Raw genomic sequence first — 24,639 nt, 5'->3', positions numbered from 1 at the left:
TCGGTAGTACTGCTTTGGTAGGACAGTGAGGGCGTGTTTGAACACGTGTGAATACGTGTCGTACCTTAAGTCTGTGTGGCATTCATTGCTTCTAAATCATTGGTGATAACAACTTTGCAGCATTTTAAGGATCTAGATTCTGTGCGTACAGGCCTCTGCTAGAAGGCACATGCTCTGAAAGCTTCGGTGCTTGTATTACAAAAAGCAAAGTGCAACACATGGCAAGAAAGATGGTAAAACGTGCAGCGTACAGGAAGTCCCCCAAGGTAGACAAGGGGCCGGATAAGAACAGGGAGGAAATCAAGTCAATCGCCTGATACTGTGATGTCAATGCTAGGCTGAACAAAATGGAGGCTTTCCAAGATGAGCTTGAGAAACAGGTCAAATAGCTGGAGCGTGATGGACAGAAGGTGGTGGAAAAAAGGCGAAGCCGCTGAAGAAAAGCTGTACAGGGCCGCCATCATGAAGGAGAATGTTCGCGACAATGCAAAGCAGTCTGCCAACATGACAGGAGAGGGAGTGTCAACAAAGCACGTGGAAGGTATGCAAAGTAGGGTGCGAGTACCTGGAAAGAGCTTCACCTATCTTGATGTGACCACAAATGAAAAGCAGGAACGCAGAGGTCAATGGCCCTTGTCAAGTCCAAACCACACAGAAACTTTCCCCTTCCCACTTTCAATAATGTTTACCACCACCACGACCAGAAAAGATGACAAAGGGAAGCAGGGAGAGGCCTCGGCAGTAGGAGAGAGTGAAAGGATGATTATCGCCGGCGACTCAAACCTGGCTAGGTGCTCAGAGGCAACTGTAGAGAGGGTGAAAGCTGAAAAAAGAGTGGCGGTAGGAATATTTCCAAGAGTGGCATTAGTAGACACTGCCATGGAGCAAGCAAAAGCAAAGCTTGAGGGAATGGCCCACGGACGCGACCTTGTCGTAGTCACAGGTGGGCTAACTAACGTCCCAAACAAAAAAGACAGGACTAGCCCAGCCGTTGGCGAAGGAGGCAAACGACTTCCGTGAGCTGTCCCCACAGGTGCAGATCGTGGTGTGCACAGTGCCAGATGTGCCTGTACCTGACAGTAACGTACAAAGAGCCATAGTGGCTACTAATGAGGCTATATGGACTTTGAGCCGAGAGAAAGGTTTCGACGTTGTACTGGATGTCTACAAAGTTGACATCTCCAAATTCCCTGAGTTTCCAGGTTTTCCCTGAGTGCCTTTGCAAGATTCCCAGAGTGATGCAGAACTATGTTTTATGCCAAGACAAGCTGAAACCATATCACTTGACACTGTCACTCTCTAGTAAGTATATGAAAATTTTTTAAAGAAAGAACGACTTAATTAAGTTTGAATACTTAGGAGTAGTGTTTATGTAATGCAAAAAGAGAATACCCGGGAGGGGTTAGTAAAAAGCACAGCAAATGAAACGTCTGTGAAAAAAATTGCAAATCAAGTCGAACATTCTCAAATACGGATGAAAAGGAGATGCATACAGAAGCAAATATTTTCGAATATGAGTTATTTCTATCAATTGATAGCAAGCTCTGTGGTATGAGGCCCGAACTTTATCACAATTTCGATTCTCTCTCAACAGCTCGTAAGTCAACCTCAACTGTTCTCAACTGTTCAACCTCAACTGTCAACCTCAAAGAGTTTATTTTGGCTTGGATGAGGGACACCTGCATCTCGGAAACAGCCAACAATGTTTTTTGAGCTCAAGCTCCTTCAAAACGGCGGCAGCACGCTTCCTTTCCCGTTCTTTCCTCACTGCATAGGTCCTTTCTGTTCTAGTCCTCATTCCGCCACTCGTTCGCCCTACAGACCAGTTGAAGCATCATCTTGGTCAATTGCACAGTCCACGTCCGATTTTCCGAACTCCCTAGGGGCCGGCAAAACGTTCGAAAAATTGGCCAGTTGGAAAAAATAAATGCATATCATTTACTGCCCTTAATGGCTCAAACCACCATAGGCACATTCAAAAACGCTCTGAAGGCCTGTCGGTACATGTATTAGGCATATCGGTGCTCGTACTGTGACAGGGGAGACCGGGTGCACGCGCGTATAATTCAGGAATACATACTGTGTCCGGTGGCATAGCCGCTTCCCACGCTTGTTATGCTTCACTGCAATACTTTTACGTATGCTTCACCAAGTAACGTTTCCGTACGGAGGCGAAGCTGACTCTCGGGAACCGGCACATGCCGGCATTATGCAACGCACTGTGCTTTCCAAGCTTCTAAGCTACTCGCGAAGACCACAAAGGCGGAGTCCGTGCCATTGCTGATAGCAGCGAATTCTTTCAATAAAAAACATGGCACCCAATGGCAAGAAGCTTCATAACGAACGTCGAAGCAGCTAGGCCTAGCGTGGCTGCAGTGGTGGCTACGGCTGCCAGCGGATCTGCATGCGAGAGCGCCGGCACGAGGCGGCGAGGTAATCAAAATGGCAGCGGTGGTGGCTTCGATTACCGCCGTTTCGGACCTGGGGTTAAAGCAAAACGTCCGGAAAATCGGACGTCGAAGAGTTCTTGCGTCCGAAATTTTTGACGTTCTGATACATTGACTCTATGGGCTACGTGGTGGTGCCGCGAATCCATCCGAATTATCGGGAATCCTGAAGGTCGGTTGTTGACGGTACACTGGCAACTCCTCCAGCCGAGGGCAGAAAATGACGATTCATTACGAATCCTGTCTGTTACTCGAGCCAGCATTACCACGACTTTCGAACCTTTCAATAAAATTGCAGCAAATTTTCTCTGATAGAGGCACAAATTCCCAGAGTTTTTCCAGACTACTCAAAATCCCTGAGAATTCCTGGTTTTCCAGGTTGGTAGACACCCTGTTGTAAAGTAAACAGGGAAGTGAAAAGGTGTGGTGGTTTCTAACGAAAGGGGGTCTACTTCAACCACAGGCATGGACGAGAAGTGAACTGGCGACTTGCTGGTCGTGCGGTTGCTTGCTTAAGGGGCCCACGGACGATCAGGAGGCCGGTGTAAGTAGTGATGAGAAAGGTCCCCCTAAAGAAACCTCGGAATAGCATGATTGTAAAATAAAAGCAAAAGGAGGAAAATAAGAAAGAGAGCTCGCCATGCAAAGGCTACATAAACATGCAGGTCGGCAGAAGAAAGGAGACGTGGGCAGAGAGTGAGGAGCAGTTAAATAAGGAATGAATAGGGGTGTATTCGGTTTCAGAAACACACCAGTTAGAGAATCGAAAGAGCCGCCAGTGATTGAGAATTATGTTTGGGAAGGGTGCAATTGAAATAAATCTGAAAGAAAGGGAGAGGCAGTCGGAACGCTCATCGATCAGGGAGCCAAATGGAAAATAATAAATTCAAGATGTCAAGAGCATCTAAGTTTGTCATGTACAATGAGGGGAAAGAAAACTTAGCTGCAGGCGTAACGTACTTGTGGATTGGAAATAATTGCAGAGAGAAGAATCAAGAGTTAGTGGAATGTCTAAATGCCGATATCAAGGATTTCGGGAATGGTGCCGAAATTATTCCATTAGGTGACATGAATGCCCACATACAGGATCTATATGGCTATACAAACAACAATGGGAAGTCATTGCTAGATCTTTGTAAGCAACATAATCTCGTTATCATGATTATAGGCCTAAGTATGACAGGCAGACCACGTGGGAAGTGGAAAACCGCCATTCGACAATTGATTACAGCCGGATGATAGAAGGAATTCATGATTAGTTGAGAGAAATGGTCATTCATGAGGAAGGGTATAGTAGCATAGGCAGTGACAGTAAACGCGTCATTTTCAAGGTGGTTAGTTAATTCGGGTTTAATGGCGCAAGAGCGACTAAGGCCATGCTGCGCAAAAAAAAAACAAGATATTGTTACGTGTGATAAAACACAGATGATAGAGGCTATATACAGGGTATTTACACAGGAGCCAGATAACCAGGCAGACACTCGCCCGCGCCAAGGGCACAGACCCACTTCGTCGTCGTTGATATCGTAATACTACCCCCCGGCGGCAAAAGCGCCGTCACGGTGCCGTTAAACATCCAAGGGGCGTGGAGAGTCGAAGGTTTTGAGTCGGGCGACATGGACAATGTCAGTGCTTGTCACAGCGGAGGACGTGCGGACGTAGTGGGCGTGTCTAGAGCGATTTCGTAGGTGACATCAGTTACTTGGCGAAGCACGCGATATGCGCCTGTGCAGCAGGAAAGCAGTTTTTCACAAAGGCCAACTTTACGCGATGGTGACCAAAGCAACACGAGGGCATCGGGCACAAAATCGACATCACGATGACGGAAGTCGTAGCGTTGCTTTTGTTTGCCTTGAGAGACTTGTCAGGTGCGCGCAAGTTGGCGAGCATGGTCAGCATGGGCGTTAACATCACGGGCATAAGCGCTTGTTGAACCTGTGATGGACGGAAGCACAGTGTTCAGTGGTAGCATCGGTTCACGGCCATACAAGAGGTAAAAAGGCGAAAAGCCAGCAGTTTCGAGACGGGAAGAGTTATACGCAAATGTAATGCTAGGTAGAGCCCGGTCCCAGTCACTGTGGTCGTCTCAAGCATATTTAGATAGCATGTCTGTAAGGGTGCGGTTCAAACGCTCACTGTGGCCGTTCGTTTTAGGGTGGTAGGAGGTGGTAAAATTATGCTGTATTGAGCAGGCACGCATGATGCCGTCAATGACTTTGGCTAAGAACGTACGGCCACGGTCTGTTAGCAATTGATGCGGAGCACCATGAATCAAAATGATATCATGCAGGAGGAAGTCCGCAACATCAGTTGCGCAACTGGACAGTAGAGCGCGGGCTACGGCGTAGCGGGTCGCGTAGTCCGCCGCGACGGTAACCCACTTATTTCCTGATGTAGATTCCGGAAATGGGCCGAGAAGGTCTAAGCCGACACAATGGAAGGGGTCGGCAGGGATGTCGAGCGGCTGCAGGTAACCAGCGGGGGGGCTGGGAAGGCTTCTTGCGTCGTTGGCAAAGTTCACAAGCGGCGACGTAATGTCGTACAGAACGGGCAAGGCCCGGCCAGAAAAAACGGCGCCGTACACGGTCACAGGTTCGAGATACGGCGAGGTGTCCTGCCGTTGGTGCGTCGTGGAGCTCTTCTACAACGGTTGAGCGCAGGTGTTTAGGTATGACAAGTAGGAACTCAGAGCCGTCCGGATGAAGGTTACGACGGTACAGAGTACCGTCGCGGAGGGCGAAGAGGCGTAGAGTGGCATCGGCCAGAGAGTGTTCAAAACGGTCTATGAGTGCTCTGATGTAGGCGTCACGACGTTGCTCGTCGGCGAAATGAAGCAGCTGTGACACACAGAATACACAAGCAGCACTGGTAATATTGGAGGAGTCAGGGTCGTCAACAGGGTAACGCAACAAGCTGTCAGCGTCTTGGTGCAGGCGGCCAGACTTGTAGACCACGGAATATGAAAAATCTTGTAGTCTCAACACCCATCGACCAAGCCAGCCTGTAGGATCCTTTAGGAATGAGAGCCAGCAGAGAGCATAATGGTCAGTGACTACGGAAAAGGGGCGACCGTAGAGGTAAAGACGGAACTTCGCAACCGCCCAGGCTACAGCAAGGCATTCTTGTTCCGTAATGGAATTGTTGCGCTCCGATGGTGTGAGGAGGCGGCTCGCATAAGCAATAACGCAATCCTGGCCACGCTGACGCTGGGCTAAGACGGCACCTACGCCATGACCGCTGGCATCTGTACGCAATTCTGTAGGGGCATCAGGGTCGAAGTGGGCGAGAATGGGTGGTGAGGAGAGAAGAGTGACGAGACGAGATAAGGCGGCGGCTTCTGCAGTACCCCACGAGAATTGTAGGCCTTTCTTCAAAAGATTAGTGAGGGGTCTAGAAATTGCCGCAACATCTTGAACAAAACGACGAAAGCACGAGCATAGCCCGACAAAACTTCGAACGTCTGGGGCTGTCTTCGGAACCGGAAAATCTCGGACGGCGCGAGTTTTGTCAGGATCAGGCTGTACTCCGGAAGCGTCAACGAGGTGGCCCAGAACAGTAGTTTGGCAGCGACCGAAACGACATTTCGACGAGTTAAGTTGCAGCTTCACCTTTCGAAATACATCAAGTATAGCTGTTAGACGCTCAAGGTTAGTGTCGAACGTGGGCGAGAAGACGATGACGGCGTCGAGGTAGCAGAGACATGTGGACCATTTGAAACCAGGGAGCAAGGAGTACATCATACGCTCAAAGGTGGCAGGGGCATTGCATAATCCAGACGGCATTACTTTAAATTGGTATAGGCCATCAGGCGTGATGAACACGGTTTTTTCTCTGTCCATATCGTCAACAGCAACCTGCCAGTATCCAGAACGAAGATTAATAGAAGAGAAATAGCTGGAACCGTGGAAGCAGTCAAGGGCGTCGTCTATACGTGGGAGCGGGTAGACGTCCTTCTTAGTAATATAGTTCAGATGGCGGTAGTCTACACAGAAGCGCCACGTGCCATCCTTCTTCTTAGCCAACACTACAGGTGACGCCCAGGGACTCGAAGAAGGCTCAATAATGTTTTTGTCTAGCACTTTGTTGACTTCACTTTGAATTACTCGGCGTTCCGACGCAGAAACTCGATAAGGTTATCGGTGAATAGGAGTAGCAGTAGCCAGTAAGAATCCGATGCTTGAACGCGAGCGTCTCGCCTAAAGGCCGATCGTCAAAGTCGAAAATATCTCTGTAGGACGATAATAGTTGGTAAAGCCTGCGCAGAAGACAGGTCCGTCGCAACCATTTTCTGTATCTTGGGATCGGCGGCCGAGGCTGGCACGATGGGCCTGCTAAGCTCGCAAACATCGGTCGATAAAGTTGCCACGTGATGGTCGCCGAGACGTCAACTTTGGCAAGGCTTGCCAACGTTGATGTCTCGCAAGATTCTACCGCAAGGCAAACACCTTGCGGTAGAATTTGCTTTGCCAATCCAAAGTTAAAGGTAGGCATGAAAGTGCAGTTCGCAGTAATAGTAAGTATACTGTGAGGCACGTTATACCGTGCCTCGCAGTATACTGTACCGTGCCGTGCCCGTGCCGTGCACAGTATACCGTGCCTACTGTAGTGGAATGTTGGGCAGAGGAGTGACGAGGTACTCCCCATCAGGGACTGGTGGGGAAGACAAGAGTTCAATATAGGCTATTGATTTTGGCAGCAGGTGAATAAAGCGGGTGGGGCGTAGGCGGCACTGGGGTGTGTCAAAAGGTTCTGTGACAATCGGCAACTCAAGGCGAAGAGTACTGGAAGAGCAGGCAATAAGAGCAGAATGCGTGGAGAGAAAATCGAGGCTGAGAATAAGGTCATGGGGGCAACGAGCAATCACGGTGAAGAGGACAGGAATGTGGCGGCCGGTGATGCTGACACGTGCCGTACACATGCTGATGATAGGCACAGTACCGCCATCCGGAACGCGGACGACGCGTGCCGACGCTGGGGTGAGGAGCTTGTTCAGTCGTCGTCGGAACTCAGTACTCATAATAGAAAGATGGGCACCTGTATCGAAGAGTACCATGACAAAATAGCCATCCGTCCACGTCAAGAAGGTTTTGGTTCGTGTGTAACGTGAGCAGAGGATTTGAAGGCAGGGTGGACAACGCAGCTTCACCTCCAGAAGCTGCAGTACCTAGTTTTCCGGCTGGATCCGGGAGGCGATAGGCGATGGAGAGAAGCGACGGGGTTGCGGCGAACGAGACTGATGGCGTCGAGGTGAGGGAGAGCGGCTGTAGCAAAGGTTCGGTGCAGGAGCATCAGCGGCAATGGGTTCAACAGAAGGTCCAAAGGGGCGGGAATGAGCAGCGGTGTATATCCGAGGAGGTGGTGGCCATCGGTTGTGGCAGTGACGAGTGACGTGGCCGATGCGAAAGCAGTGGATGATCGGCCTGTCATCAGGGGTACGCCATTCGGGCGGGTTGCGGCGAGATGTGGCAGAAAAGGACTGCCGGGGACGAGGAGGGCTGCTAGAGAACTGGGGAACCGTGGTTGGAGACGATGAACACACGGAGTTGAGACCCATGTTCTCAAATTCCTGTCTGACGACGGCCTGAATCAGCGCAATCGTGGTTGCTAGTGGATCGGGAGGCGTCGCGGAGAAAGCTGGCAAACAGGCGGCCTCGAGCTCGCGGCGAACAATACGGGTTACATCGTCACAGGGTGTGGTCTGACGCGGTCGACCCTCACATGTCGACGTAGCAGCAGTGTTGGGTAGCCGCGTGATGTGATGTGTGATACGGCGACTCTTAGCTTGTTGAAGGCGACGGTATTCTTTGATGATGGCGTCGATAGTCCAGACGTGACCGAAAACAAGCAAATTGAAAGCATCGTCGGCGATGCCTTTTAGCACATGCGACACTTTATATGGTTCAGACATCGTATCGTTAGCTTTGCGGCAGAGAGCCAAGACATCGGATGTACGAAACGTACGGCTCTGTAGATGTCTGAACACAAGACGCAAGAGCCTTTCTCGCGGCAGCCTTGCGCCCAATGGGGTCGCCGAACAGTTCCCTGAGCTTTTCATTGAAACTGTCCCAACTATTTATCTCGTCCTCATGCGTTTGGTGCCACACGTGTAGGGTGCCGCCGAGATAAAAGATGACATTGGCGAGCATGATCGTTGGATCCCAGCTGTTATTAGCACTGGCGTGTTCATAGAGCTTGATCCATTGGTAAACGTCCTCTCCCTCGAGGCCAGAGAACACACCAGGGTCGCGATGTTGGCAACCGTGATGATTGGAGAAGTCGGACAATCCGAAGCCATTGCTGAGGCGGGCTCGTCACCGGGAGGCATGGTGACAAGCTCGATGTACCGACCCCTCCGAAGTTCCGTGGTGAGGACGGGGATCACTGACCTCCACCAGAATGTTACATGTGGAAAAACACAGATGAAAGAGGCTATATACAGTGTATCTACTCAGGAACCAGTCCACCAGGCCGACACTCGCCCGCGCCATGGACACAGACCTACTTCGTTGTCGTTCTCGCGGCGGCTCGTCCCTTGAGCATCGCTCGATGATATCATAATAATATTAAGAAATCAAATGTTCAAGCAACGAAAGCTGCATTACTTTATAGTCTGTGCAAAAACAGGTTTCTTCTAAAAAGCTCACCAAATCAGTGAAGGGCACTAGCGGATCATCTCCGAATATTGAGGCGGGGTGTAAAGGTAAGTGTAATTTATAGAGATTCTGTAAAAGCTTCCGTCTCTGTGCTTCAGTATGTGGACATGGATAATAATGTGCATTACTGCAAGCGGTTCATGGCACTTCTCGCAAGTTAGCGGGTTTTCGTTTTGAAGTAGAAAATTGTGCGTCACATGTGTATGCCCAATTCGGAGTCTGCATAGGATCACCTCACAGAAGCGTTGCTGGTGACTGCATGACTTCTACTCGCCAAGCAAAGGTTTTATTGTGAGTAACTTGTTATTTATTCAAAAGTCCCATTCTAGTTGCCACTTTGACGCCAGGGCCTTATGAATCGCTTGGATACTGTCTCTGTGTGGAAGTGTTGTATGTCTTATGCCTTCTTGTGCTGCATTGAATGCGCATCTATCTGCGGCTTCATTCCTTGGTATCCCAACATGGCTGGGGATCCAGCAGAATCGTATGGTTCTTCCATATTTATCATAGGCCACAATGTTTAGGGTATTGCCAAGCAGGGGTTCAGACACGGAGTTAAGGTTTAGGGCTCTGAGTGTGCTCAGCGAATCGCTATATATGATAGCATTCATCTGCTTGTCGGCGGTAAATTTTTTTACTGCCATCCATATCACATAATCTTCAGAAGTAAAGACTGAAGAAAGTTTATTTATCCGAATGCTATTTTCCAAATATTTTGTTATGATTCCAACACCTACGTATTGCCGTGTTTTAGAGCCATCAGTGTAAAATTCTGTGTAAATTTAATATTTTTCTTGAATAGCTCGGAACTCTTGGATTATGTGCAACGTCCTTTTTCTTTAAATGTGTTAGTGTCCAGTCACATAGCTGTGAAAAGTTGTACCATGGGGGCAATCTTGGTGGCCTTTCAGAAGCCTGCAGGACCTGATGAGGAACATCATAAGTCTGACAGTATTCTTCGTGTCGTAAGACAAGTGGCCGAACCGTGTTGGGTTGGTTTCTGTATTGTACCCGTAATTTTCACTGTGTTACGATGCTGTAGCATATATGTTGTGGTGATGACCAAATTCTCAGTACATAGGAAAGTGTAAGTAGTGCTCTGCAGTGCTGTAAGGAATGCTCATTGCAGTCAACGTACCGTATTTACTCGCATAATGATCACACTTTTTTGTCAAGAATTTTGACGCAAATTCATGGATGCGAACATTATGCGGGTTAAATGTCCCGTGAAAAGAAACATTTTCTTTTTTCATCCCGCATTTGCTGCGGGATAACAACGGGTCAACAAGCAGGTTGCTGCCGCTGTCAGTGTGGGACATCAAAACAAAAATGGCGGCCGCCAGAGCAAGCCGAACGCGCCGAACACAATTATTTTTCTTCTCTTTAGTACATTATGTGCATTGAAACAGTTTGTTCCATATCAGTAATGAATAATATCATTCATACCGGCAAGTTTGCAACAATAACACAGCCGTGTCCACTTTGAGTGGACAGAAACAGAGATGGGCGCGCTTAGCTGACAGAAACCCATGGTGGGCATGCGGCGGAAACTGCAGCATTTGCCTTCAATGCTATCCTAATAAGGTAGGTTTCTGCTAAGGGTGGGTGAATATCTTAGCTGTGCTACAAGTGTCAGCCTTCTAACGTATCAGTGCAAACGTGGCCACTATCGTTGCCCCTTGCGATTTCTTGCGTGCCCACGAGTGTACACGAGAAGAATTGAAAGGTGCCTTTTATGTTGGTGTTGTTGACCAAAACCATTATGATGCCTACAAATAATAAAGCTGAGGCATGTTTGGTTGTAGCCTTTTCTTCCATAAAAGTGCGGAAAGTGATGAAAGGAATGAAATGGGGCATCTGCTTAAGAATGTTTGGTGCGTGCAGACCACTTGATAAGTCTTCATTTCGTTCGTGTAGCATTCGACAGATAGCAAGCACGATCATCATTAGCTAGACTTGGCACATGACATATCGCTGCAACAAGTTCGGGGTGCGATCATTACATGGGAAAGAAAAAAATCTGAATTTTGACGACAAAATTAATGGTGCGATCCCTACGCAAGTGCAGCCATTATGCAAGTAAATACGGTATAAACATTGGACAGACGATGTACTGTAGGGACTGCTTGCCAGTCGTGGGTGGAAATTATGAACTGGATCAAGTCACTTGATGTATGACTGCCTAGCTGCACCATAAACCACAATACCGTAGTCGAGGATGCTACGTGTAAGGGACTGGCATATGTGTAGTAGACAAGTTTGGTCAGAACCCCAGTGCTTATGCGATAACACCTTGAGGATATTTAGTGCTTTATTTGCTTGAATTTTAGTTGTGTTAGTGTGGGCTAGGAATTTCAGCTTTGTGTCAAACGTTAGGCTTAAAAACTTGTGGTCTTCTTTGACTGGCAATGCTGTACCATCCGATGTGAGAACTGGATTGCAGTGTAACCCTCCCTTCTGGGAGGAGAGAACTGTAACAGTTTTGTCTGCTGAAAAACGGAATCCATTTTTGTTAGCCCATTGTGTGAGTTTATTTATCATTAATTGTAGTTGTCTTTCACAAGTGAGTATATTTGAGGCGCGGCAAGCCACTTGCAAGTCATCGACATATATTGAGTGCATAAAAGAGGATGGGATGATCTTATTAGCAGACTTCATTTTGAGTATGAAGAGTGTCGTGCTCAGAATGCAACACTGTGGAACGCCAGCTGCCTATGTAAATGTGCATGAAAGTATTGTGCCGAGACGCACCTGAAATCTTCTATTTGTCATAAAATCAGACACAGTTTAGCATTCTGCCATGAACTCCCAAGTCAGCCAGGTCTCTTAAAATTCCATACCGCCACATGGTATCATACACTTTTTCTAAATCGAGGAAAACTGCGAGACAGTGTTGTTTGTGTAGAAACCCGTTACGTACTTCATGTTCTAGTCACACTAGGTGGTCAGTTGTCGAGCAGCCCTTTCCGTAGCTGCACTGGTGCATGTCTAAGAGGGTTCTTGATTCAAGGATGAATGTGAGTTATGTTTATGATGCTCTTGTAGGGTTTAGCTAGACAACTTGTTTGTGCAATGGGTCTGTAGCTGCTTGGGGATATTGCGGGTTTACCTCATTTCAAAAAAGGCACTACTACTGCTTTTTTTTCAATCTGCAGGCATTACTCCAAATTCCCATATTTTGCTGAAAAATTTAAGAAGTGTTTCTACTGATGCTTGAGATACGTGTGTCAGCATTGTGTAGTGGACGTGGTCAAAACCTGTTGCCGTTTTCTTACAGGCAAGGAGAACTCTGTTCACTTCTTGCAATGTGAGGGCGTTATGAATTACACATGAAGCCCCTGTATTGGGCAGTCTCTGTTTCGCCGCCAAATCTTTTTATTTAAAGAATGCATTTGAGTAGTTTGCTGAGCTGGAGACATAAAAGTGTTTGCCTAATAAGTTGGCCTGGTCGTGTAGTATTCTTTGTGTGCCTGGACATGTAAGTAGTGGTACTGTGTATGATGTGTACTCTTCTTTAAATTTCCTCACCTGGTCCAACATTCATTTTGATTTCACTGTACTATTGATTGAAGATATGTATTTCTGCCATGATGATTTCTCTGCCTTTCTTCAAATAAATTGTGCTTTGGCTTTGGCCTGTTTGAAATTTAAAAGGCTGCTATAAGTGGGGTACTTCCGTAGGATTCTCCAGGCCTTATTTTGTTCTTCTTTGGCTTCGGTACACTCGTTTGTCCACCAGAGATTTAGTCTTTTGCGCACAACACCAGATGACTGGTGTATTGCCTTTTCTGCCGCTGAGATTATGATATCAGTGATTTCTTTGTTAAATTTCTCAATGCTTAGCTCTGGCAAAAAGACTTCCAGTTTTGCGTTCTCCATGAAAACCGACCACTCAGCGAGCTGTAATTTCCACCGGCGTGGTTTATTGACTAAGGTCGGTGGTGATGATAAAAGTTTGATAACTGCGGACAAGTGATCATTACCATAAGACGCACGTGTCGAGGGCTTCCCATCATTAAAAAGAGATGGTGAGCAAAAAGCTAAATCATAACAACTAAAGGTGTGGGAAGTCGGTGAAAAATATGGTGCACCTGAATTTAAAAAGCAGACATCATTTGACAGACTCAAATCTTCAACCAGCTACCCTCTCTGGCCAGTTTTGATAGTGGCCCAAAGAGTGCAGTGAGCATTGAAGTCCCCTACTAAAAAAAATGGCTCCAGTAATTCACCTGTTAAATTTTCTAAATGTTTAGTAGTAAATGGGTGTGGAGTGGAATATACAGTGAACAAATGGTGATGGTTTTGTGAGCTATAACGGTGACAGCAACGCCTTCTATGTGACTGTTAATGGGAACTTCTCTAGCTGCAATACCGCCCTGCAGAACAATGGCTACACCACCCGAAAGCCGGTTCACCTGAGTACTGTCGCGCCATACAACAGTGAAAACTTTTAAAATATTTTTTGTTTTTCGTATAGGTTTGTTTCCTGTAAGCATAAGGTTACAAGAGAGAAGTTAAATAACAGGTCTTTGATGTCACCTAAGTTATGTAAGGCACCTGTGCAATTCAAGTGCATAATGAAAGACATTATGAAATTTAAAGGTAAAAAATGGCATTCCGAGTGAATAGGAGATAAAGATGTTAGGTAAGATGGATCTAAAGAAGGCTGATACAAACGAATCACAAACTTTAGGTTATCACTTTCTTATTTAGAGTGGCTATTGGGACTTTGTCCAAGTTTAGCTGCTCGAGAGAGCGCTTGTCCTTCGGCATCGATGACACCGGGGTTCTTGGGTCGACCTCCATCACTCTCTCTGAAGCGCTGGAGGACCGAGAGTTGGGCGTTGAAACACGTGTCTCGGGCCTTGGGGTTCGTTTGATTTTATGGCCCTGCTGAACTAGTGTCTACAGGCCCTTCGACGATGATGGAGCAGCACTGGTTGCTTCCACCATGGGGGTGGGAGGGGTCACTATGGGACCACTGTGCATGGGCTCGGAGGACTTCTGAGGCCTCTGTGATGCTACCCCCACCTTCATCACATTGGCATAACCACGTCGCAAAAGGTACGATAGTCGCTTTCTGGCTTCAAAGAACGAGATTTTTTCTTTCACAATTAGTGCAATTCTTTTTCCTTTTTCCAGCAAGGGCAAGACTGAGTAAGCTGGATGGTCTCCTTTGCAGCTAATGCAATGTGGGGAACAAGTGCAGTTGTCAGATTGGTGATCATTGGAGCTGCATTTAGCAAAGGTTGTTTGGCCTCGGCATGCATGTGAAGCATGTCTGAACCTTTGGCACTTGAAACATCTGGGGTTCGGGATATATGGTTTGACATTTACTATTACGTACCCTGCATCCAGCAAGGTAGGCATTACAATCGTTCCAAAGGTAAGCATAACATGTTTTGTCGGGATTTCTTCGTCGTTTCTGTGGATGACAATTCTTTGTACTTTGGTAACATTTTGTTCGTGGAAACCTTCCAGCATTTCCTCATCGCTCAAGCCAATAAGGTTTTCCACTGATATCACACCCCTGCTTGTATTTAGTGTTCTGTGTGGTGAAATTGTCCCTGTCGTGTCGCCAATAATAGTAAGTGCCGAGAGCTTTCGCGCTTGATCTTTGTCATTTAGTTCTAGGAGGACATCTCTGCTAGACATTTTTGAGACAATGTACGCAGGTCCGATTTCGTCTTTTAGACACTTGGCCACTAGGAATGGGGAGAACTTTCTTACTGGTATGTTGTTTTCGCTGTGGACAACATAGTACTTGGGAAATGATTGGGCATTGCTCTGAAAAGAGAACTGGAATGGTTCGGCATCATTTAAGACACTGATCATAGACAGAAGTTTGCGCAGCCATAAGAAAATGTATTTGTTCGGCAATAGTGCTAACTGCCCACCACGGAGCCCAACGAGGTAACGCGGCAGAGTTTGTGTTCAAGCCTGCTCGATGCCAGCCGTATGCCATCACTATAACCAAATATAAATACCCACGGTAGGATAGCAACACAAACTTAACCGTCACCACCGTGGAGAAAGGAAGTAAATGGAAAAGAGAAGAAGACAGAAAAGTTTAAAAAGTGAGAGAGAAAGACGAAGATTTGAGTAGAGAGAGAAAGGAAAAGGCGACTGCCAATTTACGGCGGGTGGCCCAGTCCGGGGGTGCCGTCTATGTGAAGGAGAAGCGAAAGAGGTGTGTTGCCTCTGCCAGGGAGCCTTAAAGGTCCGAATACATGCGGGAGGGTCCAACCCTCGTGTGCTCGCATACGTGGTGTCGCAACACAACAAACGCCTGCTGACGCAGATGCCCCTGCGGGAATATTGAAACTGGATATGTAGTTGCGAAACAGAGCAAGGAGCAGAAAATGGCCACTCCAATTTTTAATGCTGAACAAATAACAGATATAGTCACAAGAGTTGAGGAAGAACTGCGCAAATGGTCAAGCAAAAACTGGGAATATGGTGAGCTTCTAAGTGTAGTAACGACAGAAATACGGAAAGAGAAGCAACATGTTCGTTGGAAAGGAAAAAAGAAACGCAAAAGCTGGCGGAACAGGGAGATCCGAGAAGTGGGTGTCGAACAACAGAAAGCAATCCGAGAGCACAGGCAAGAAAAGAAAAGCACAGTTGAGGCAGGATGAAGAAGCCAGGAAATGGGAAATATACCAGGAGAAAAATTCTATGGCTCAAATACTGGTTCAAGCAAAGATAAAAGCTCAAAGTGACCATTAGTTGTCAGAAATACATGAGAAAAAGAAGGCTGCACCTAGAAAACTTTGGAACCACGTAAACTTATTCGGCAGGATGTCTTGAAGAATACAACATATTCAAGATGAAGACGGAAGAAAAATTGAACGAGGAAACAGCAATAAATTACATCCAGAATATAACAACCGGATCTTTTCAAGGCAATGATGAGATTTTACTTGAAGAAAGAAACAGCATGAAAGAGAACCAGATGGAAAAGGAGCTGGTGCTCACAAATTTCAACTGCAAGCAAAACGAAGAGAAAATCCCGAAGTGGACTTCCACAGGGCTAGACGGAGTTCCCGTTAGGCTGTATAATAAACTAGGTCGAAAAGGTAAAGAAGCAATGTTGAAAGGAGTAGAAAAATGTCCGAAAAATAGACGAATACCAGACAGTTGGCCACAAAGTAGAATGAACATAATTTATAGTGGTAAGAGGCAGAAAGATAGAATTCACTCATATAGACCGTTGACCATTACATCAGTAATATAAAGGTTAGCAATGCAGGCAATTAAAGCTACAACAATGGGCAGAGAATAATGGCATTTTGGGGGACTATCAGGATGGCTTCAGTACAGGTAGGCATCTGGATGATGATTTTTTGGCCTTACTCAATCTATTGAAATATTCAGAGTAGAAAAAAAACCAATATATGCAGCTTTTTTAGACATTACAGGAGCACATGACAATTTGGACAGCAACATTTTGTAAGATATTCTGGAAGAGGAAGGCTTAAGTGACGATTGTATACAGCTTTTGAGAAAGGTTTACCTAGAAAATACAGTTTTTGTTGAATTAGAAGAGATGAGGAGCGAGGATAAAGTTGATATCAACAAGGGTCTGAGGCAGGGGTGTCTTTTGTCCCCACTGCTGTTTATGATGTGTGGCGACGACGGAAAGAACGCTGGAAGGAAGTTATATTAGGTTTAATCTCTAATACAAACATGCAAGTACAGTAGTAGAGCAGAAGCTTCCAGGATTGTTTTATGCGGACGACATTGTGTAGCTAGCTAACATGCAAAGTGATATGCAACGTCTGTCTAATATCTCTGGACCGGACGGCGAGAATCTAGGTCTGAAATTTATCGTAAAAAAATCAAGTGTTATGGCACTCAATGAAAACAGTGCACAGACAGTGACAATACAGAGACAGGATATACCTCGGGTAACAGAATATAAATACCTTGGTATATGGCTAAACCAAGGCTATCATATATGGAACTACAGAAAAAAAAATACAGGGGAAGACAATTGCGGCCATAATGAAACACAGAGAGCGATGGGGATACAATAGGTACGAGGTGCTGTGGGGTATGTGGAAAGGTGTAACGGTTCGAAGACTTACATTTGGAAATTTGTTTGTTTGCTAGAAATCAGGGGTACAATCAGGACTCGATGGCAACCAAAGGTCAGCGGGACACCTCACATTGGACACTCACAGGAAGCCTATAAATTAAGCTGTGCAGGGTGATATGGGCTGCACAAGATTTGAAGTGAGGGAAGGTCACAGTAAAATTGATTCTGAAGAGCGACTGAGGAATATGGAAAAAAGTAAATGGGCTGCGAGAGTGTTCAGGTATATGTACAGGTAAAACATTGATTCACAGTGGAGGAAAAGAAGTAGGAAGGTTACCAGCAAGTATGCAACCTCTATGGTGAGCAACATGGCAACAAAGAGCGTCAAGCGGAAAGTCAGAGAGACTAGATAATCTCATGGGTGGTGGCAATAGAAAGGAAACCTGCTATGAGTAACTACTAAAAATTAAAAAAAAAACAACTTAGGAAAGAAACAATTTATGATAACTCAAAGGGAAGCTCATTACTTTTTGAAGTGAGATCAGGATGCCTTAGTATACGCACTTATAAAGCGAGATATAAGAAGGAAGAAGAAACATGCGCTTGCTGTGGAAAAGTTAAGGAAATGATGGAGCATGTTTTTATGAGAATATGAAGATATCTGCCCAGCAGTTGATTTAGGCACCACTGGCCTCCTTGAAGCTATTTGTTTGAGAGAGAGCTGGGGAAAAGGAAAGATGTCTGCAATAGAGATTAGTAAGAGGCGATTGGAAGATTGGTGAAAGTAGGAAAACTACAAACAACAGACGCATACGAAACCAAAGTTCACAACAGTGGTTCAGAAAGTTTGGTTATGGGAATTCATTAAGGTGTTTTTCTCATTCCTTTCTTTTCTTTTTTTAACATAGGTAGGACATGAGGCAATATATGAGCTTGGTGGCACAACCCTCCATCAAGTTTCAAAGGGGACACTCATCGTATACATCCATCCATCCATCCATTCTCGTTCACTATGGCCGCCCTGTTCAGCTTTTCTTTGGCTGCTTAAAGTCTTTTTTCGACCGCTTTTCGTGCATCGCACTCCATATTTAGCTAATTCTTGAGCTCTTTGACCTGTTTAACAAGCTCATGCTGGAAATCCTCGATTTTCTTGAGCTTAGCATCGACATCACAATGTCTAGCGATTGACTCGACTTCCTCCCTGTACTCACCTGGCACCTCCTCTACCTTGAGGGACCCCCCACACACTGCACGCTTTGCCTTCTCTCTCGCCATGTGTTGCACTTGGCTTTTTCTAACGGAAACTCCAATGCTTTCAGAGCATGTGCTTTTAAGCAAAAGCCGAAACGAACAGTATCTAAATTTTTTTAAATACTGCACAGTAATTATCACCAATGTTTTAGAAGCAATAAATGGAACCTCGTATTGCCTGACTTGTACGCATGGTTCTGTCCCCTTTCTTCTGTTCACAACACGCTGCTACGTGCAAGGAAATTGACAAGTCGGACAATTATGAAATGCTCCTTCTATTTGATGTTCTTCAGTTAGCTATGGATGAGGAAGTCATTGGCATTGTCCAGATTTTCTCGGTGGCTCCTTTAAGCACATTGTCCTTACGGAGTACTTCAGCTGCCAGCAGTCGAATCAGTGCAAGTTGTACCTGCTGACTTTGTCACTTTCCGAGTCTGCAACAGGCTAACACGCTCGCTGCGGCAGCAACTACGGTTGATACTCGCATCCCACCAGGCTGGAAGGGAAGCCCAGGAATCACCTGACAACGTCTTAGCAGCCGCAGAGTCGTCAGAGGGGTTTGTTTTTTTTTCCTTTTTGGACGAGTTCATCAATAGCAATTTGCCCATGCCGTTCTTGTTCTCGATTTAGGCGCCAGCAAGGTGTTCGCTGATACACCAGCATGACGATCTGCTGTACATCATGACTGTGTCACAGCACTTTCCATCGAACTTGACTTAAGTCGTCTAATGTTGAGTCATTGGGTGCCTTCGGCGATAGCGGACTCTTCCGTGTAGTTCCCGGAAAATATCTCTGCTCGTCGATGAAGGTAAGCCTTTTGGCTCACGCGGGTTTGTTCGAAACTGGGCTGGCTGCTAGCAGCGGTCTTTTTCAGTGGTAACGTAGTCATTCGTGCGACGGTGTTTGTAGCAGCTTGTGTCCTTTTTGTGGTTGTGCATGTCTTAGGAGGCCTTGGCTCTGTCGTCGATATGTTGTACCCATGCTTGTGCTTCCAAACACTGCTTCGCCAGTGTTGTTCGTTGTCCTTGCTGCGGTGGCGGTGGTGGGAGGATCATGTGTTGTAACATGATGGCCACTGGACAGGCTCCGAATCTGCCACAGCCTTCGCACAATGTAAGGCAAGTGGGCAGGTGTGTATGAATCATGGGCTAACTTGGGTTATAGCATTCGGCTCGTCACTGACATCTGTTCCCCGGACGTTGCATGATGTGGGAATTGAGGTGCCTTCCTGTGCCTCGTCCCCCAACTCCTCCACTGCGTTTAGCTTGATCTCCGGGAACTGCCACCATAACGGCAACATGGCTGACACAACTAGCGTGCCGAAGCTAATTTCTTGCACAAACCGTATTTATCCCTCCCAGGGTCGAATCACCGCGTGAGCTAGTGTCACCAAGATGCGCCCCAATTGGCCTCCCGAGTGGCGGGCCCCGGGCACCTCTCCACCCGAGCTCTCTTTCGCTGAGCGCTTCATTGCCACGGCAGATGCTCACAGGCCTGCACCTAGGTGGTTACAAGGACCTTTGCTCCCGCAATTCTTTCGTTTTCACACTTGGTGGGCCGCTTCGCAGTTAGCCCTAGCGCAGCGACACGCATACTCGATCGGTCTTGCGGTGAGCCTTTTCCCATAAGTGCCGTGACTGTCACACTGTGCTGTGTCTTGGTTGAATAAACCTATGCTTGTTGGCGATCTGATTCTGGAGCCTTCTCTGTGCCATGTCAGACTCAATGAACCTTGCCCAAGTGTTTTTGTGTGTTGCGGAGTGGAGGAGTGCCGTGCCCTTCCCTGAACATCGCTCGCAGGGTGTGCCTTGTGCAAACCCACCTCCATATAACTGCCACCCAACTTGGTTTCAGCATGTCATCACTGCAGACCCCTTTTCAGCCCTCATTCCTGCTTGATCCCCTAGCCATGGACTTAATTTCCTTCAACGCAGATGACACCTACAGCATGAGGTACCTACCCTCTGCTTTTGGCCACCAGGAGCAATCCCTTCTTTGGAAACCCCTTTCGTCACGTCGACCACCTACAGGTGTACCCTAGTCCTAGGCGTGCCAGTTTTGGGTTTGCTCAACTCTTTGAGACGCACGTGAAACAGGTGCTTACTAGCACCCCCCATGCTCTGTTCCCGCTCGCTGCCTGCTTTTCGTCGCGAGTGCAGTTGAGTACCCCAGGTGCGACGATGGAGCCACCCTGCTTGAGTGTCCACACTAACTCACTCACTGGCCTCTCTTTGTCTTGAGCACCTTTCTCTGACGAATTCGCCGTAGACCAGACAGAGTCATGTGTCACTATGCGTGACGTTACAGCAGTACAATGTACGTAGGCGCACTTGTGAGAAATATGTCAACTCTCCTGATGGGAGCACAAAGCTCGCAAGAAGAGCAAACGGCATTTGGTTTGAAATTTCAGCTCTTTCCATGGCCCATAGCGATGTAATACTTAGCAGACACGATCGCTAGCACGCATTGTATACACGGTGCTTGTCGGCGCAAAATGGCCACATCTGGTGAGGGACCCAACATTTTGGACCCAGCCATCACTAAGTTGAAAATCCTCAATGTTCATATGAAGCGCTACGGCTTCTGCCTTTTGATTTAAAACATCACCGGACACCAGCACTGGCATGGCGATCATGGCTTTCAGTCACATTAGAATAGCTTCAAGTTTTGGGTGGGCACGATGGCTGACATTCTTCTGTCGAGATCGGGAAGATTTCTCAGCGGCTTCCAAAATCTTTACCTTCTTGTTTATGTAGACTGATATTGTCTGCTTCGAGAGTTCTAATTCTTTTGCGACGTGTGATTGCGACAAGCCCCTTTGCACTTTCCTGATAACGGTGGTCTTCTTTTCCATCGTCACTATGCTATGATTTCCTCACTTCAAAGCCTTTGTCGGAAGGCGGCGGATGACAAAGCCAGTGTCGGCACCATTGTTAACAACTGGCGATGAAACCACAGAATAGAATCGGTTGTTGAAGTGGCTAAGCCTAGCATCACAGTATGCAGCTGAATTAAACCACAATGCACATGAGTGGCGATACAAAGAGTACCACTGGCCGTATGCGACTGACGAGTGCTGACAGCAATGAGAGCACAAAGGAACGTAGGAGAGTGCATCAAGCGGTGCCTATTGAGGCTGTACCTGAAATGGTAGCTCTGAATTGGCATGCAAGATGTGTGCAATGCTGCTTTGAGGCTGCAGGAAAACAAAATGACAGCGATGTTGTTTGCATTTTCGGTAGTGTCAAACTTGCGATCGGGAGAAAAATTCAGAAAAATTAAACGAGAACACTTGGAAACATTCAAAGTTTACGTTATTATTATACATAACTATATGGAACAGATTGGCAATAATATTGCAGAATTAAAATATTCTGGCCGGCCCAGAAAATAGGCCATCCAAAAAAATCAGTCGGCGATTGTGTCATTATTATGCTGTGAAAAAAAAAAACATATTCAAATTCGACTTCATGTTATTAAACATGTTGTAAACCATTCTGCTAATCTTACACTGCAACTGTACGCACCTGAATTACCAAGGACAGGTTGGGTTTTGGTCAGTTGTCGCAGAATAACTAGCACGATCTTCCTGTGTCTGTCATGTAGTATACTGTGAAACAAAATAAATTTTTCTTGTTTGCAGTTGTCAAAGTGGAGAAAGGATCATAGTTTTTGTCATTATTGTGGCAAACATGCCAAATTTGCAAACTTTGTCCAAACACGAGTTGTGCAAAAATAACATGTCAGGGCTTTATAAGTGCGTCTGAAAACGTGATAAAATGGGTGGAAGCGCGAAGCAAGATTGTGGCAGTGCGTCATATGGTTTTATATGAATAGAAAGTAAAACAGAGCAAATGTCGATTTCCATTGGAGGCTTTGTTGTGCAATGGCTACCCTGTTGACAGTAAACTTGAAGATACTGCAATTGAATTTTCTTGTGAGCACCGCGCACCAGTTCTCCTGATGACAGCAGATTCAATTCATTGCAAAGGCATTTGAATTGCTCACCAGTGCCTCATTTATCCGAGGGAAAAGGCATCACTCTTCGCATCAGCAAAGGTGGATAACACGTCGTAACAAGGGTGCTGAGATGGAATAACTATCCACTGGCACAAACAGGTGGTATAAAAGAGGTCCCGTCGGCCACTGCAGGCTGTAAACATGGAAAAAAAGAACCTGAAGCTGCTATCGACGGGAGAGGACTAAAACCATCTCAAGATGCGTGCAGGTCATCTGAAGCGATTGCTGGCGTGCAACTCAGGAGCCCAGTGCATGCTGCTCATTGCCTGAGGGCAGTGTTGCGCATGCCTAGTTCCGCTTAGTCATCACCAATGATATGCTCTGGGATGTTGTGACCAAAACCTGTCCCAGGACAAGAATCCTTACAGTTCCCGTGCCGTATTCAGCTCGCTCAATGAATGAGCATATTGAAAAAACAAGGTATGTATTATAGTTGACTGCATTAAAGAATTTTGTTTGAATTTTATTCACATCAAACTCGGAGGTCAACTTACATTCTGGATTGATCTATATTCCTGGTCATACACTCCTACACCTATCTATACATAGCTAAGAGACTCACTGAGTGTAAGGTTATCATAAAGCAATGTAAGGGCTGCAACAACACCAGCTCAACACGGCTCTGCATTAAGCTCTGCAATCTAAGGTGCTTCAGTGTGCTAGCATTATTTTCGCATTTTGCCTCAATCAGTATGCAGACAAGAATAAAAAACCTGTTAATTTGTCATCAGCAGCAGAACGTTGCACACACTTGAGCAAGTTGTGCCCAAGCTAGGCAGGCTTGGCCATTTACCACACACACACAAGCAAGCAAACGTAAGAGAAGTGCCGGTCACTGCCCACCTGAGGTGGAGCTTAACTGTTCCACAGCCTCCGTAGTCTGCACGCTCCTAGACTCACTCCCTGGTTTGAACGAGCACCCAACAGACTTGTCAGCCAGAGGCAAGCTGCACTGCATGCCAACCTCGACCTGACCACCGATCTTTGAAGGGGCATGGCATGCCATTTTGGCAGTGATGGTTTCAGCTAGGCTCATCGCATTTGTGAGGCCTGCAGAAAATAAGTGAGGCGATAGCAGTCCTGTTACAGCATCAAGAACAAGAGGTAAAATACAATAGAATAAATACAGGAGCATAGCCAAGGAACAGAAAATAACCCTTCCAGTTCAGTATTCCTCCGGGCTACAAAGGACAATCCACACTGAATACTCGAATGCAGGGCAACCTTTTCTTTGTGGAAGGCTTATGACAGCAGAACCTATTTGAGACACTTTTTCATCTCATGCATTATAAAGCTATTCGTGTAGTCCAAGTAATGAAAAGTTATTGCACCATCCTAAGGTCATTGACATCAGCATATTTAATGTCAACTGTAGGATCTCCTGTCACACCATGCCTTGTGCCAGATGATACTGAGACATGACCTCGTTTATTTTTTACGGGTGAGCGCTTTTACCATCTACAAAGTGTTATCGCTCAGCGCAGGACGCATCTACATGTATCGGAAGTTTTTAAAATGTTATCGATGCTTCTATCCGCTGTCTGTTGTCGCCAAACCTTGCATAAGCTGAGTGCATGTATGCACGACACAAATGGTGTAGAACTTTGTGGAAGGTACGCAGGTCCCAGTGGCTACTATGGAACATTTGACGACTGATCGATAAAAGCCGACGTGCTTGACCCACTGTTCAGATTTTCACCGATCACGGACTGTGTTTGGCACTATCGCTGTTCTCTGAGTATAACATGTTTTTTGAGGGCACAAGTTGACCCAATAAAACGCTAGTTTTCTCACGTTTAGTATTGCTGCTTTACTCACCGTCGCTACTACGTGACAATACCATGCCGTGCTTGCAAATTTTCTATTTCATCACTCTACCTGTCTGCTGTCCAGGATTGCACGTCAGTTCATTTTCATTTTCATTTTATTACCTTAAAGACCCCTTGCGGGGTATTACATAAGGGGTGGGTGGTACAAAAATACAGGAGGTCGCCCACTATCTTATTTTGAAGACAGAATATTCGTTACTTCATCCACGAAGGCAGATGAGGTGGTGATGGCAGCGACGTGGTGGGGAAGGCCGTTCCAGTCTTTAGCTGTACGATGAAAAAATGATGACGAGCAGGTGACAGTGCGCGCGCTAGGGCGAGCAACATTTAGTGGGTGGCCTGTGCGCAGCGATATGCGTGAAGGTGGTACAATGTAAGGTGCATGGCGAAGGGAGCTG

At 46.4% G+C, this 24,639-nt stretch overlaps 1 protein-coding gene across 9 annotated transcripts in view; it reads right to left on the bottom strand.

Annotated features, from left to right (window-relative positions):
• The window catches only part of LOC139053230 (zinc finger protein 25-like), a 55,920-nt gene that overhangs the window by 6,751 nt on the left and 24,530 nt on the right, over positions 1-24,639 (bottom strand). For 6 of the 9 annotated variants that reach the window (XM_070530321.1, XM_070530322.1, XM_070530324.1 and 3 more), the window contains one exon: positions 23,256-23,462. In XM_070530321.1, the coding sequence (XP_070386422.1) occupies positions 23,256-23,448 (193 nt within the window). In that variant the 5' untranslated portion in view covers positions 23,449-23,462. Of the gene's footprint in view, positions 1-21,919; positions 22,003-22,400; positions 22,546-23,255; positions 23,463-24,639 lie in introns of all 9 variants that reach the window. The other 3 variants (XM_070530327.1, XR_011510330.1, XR_011510331.1) reach the window with 3 other exon arrangements.

The sequence above is a fragment of the Dermacentor albipictus genome, unplaced genomic scaffold (assembly GCF_038994185.2).
Source record: "Dermacentor albipictus isolate Rhodes 1998 colony unplaced genomic scaffold, USDA_Dalb.pri_finalv2 scaffold_83, whole genome shotgun sequence".
NCBI classification, from domain to species: domain Eukaryota; kingdom Metazoa; phylum Arthropoda; class Arachnida; order Ixodida; family Ixodidae; genus Dermacentor; species Dermacentor albipictus.
The sequence above is the reverse complement of the archived record's forward strand: the minus strand, read 5'-3'. Positions and strand labels throughout refer to the sequence as shown.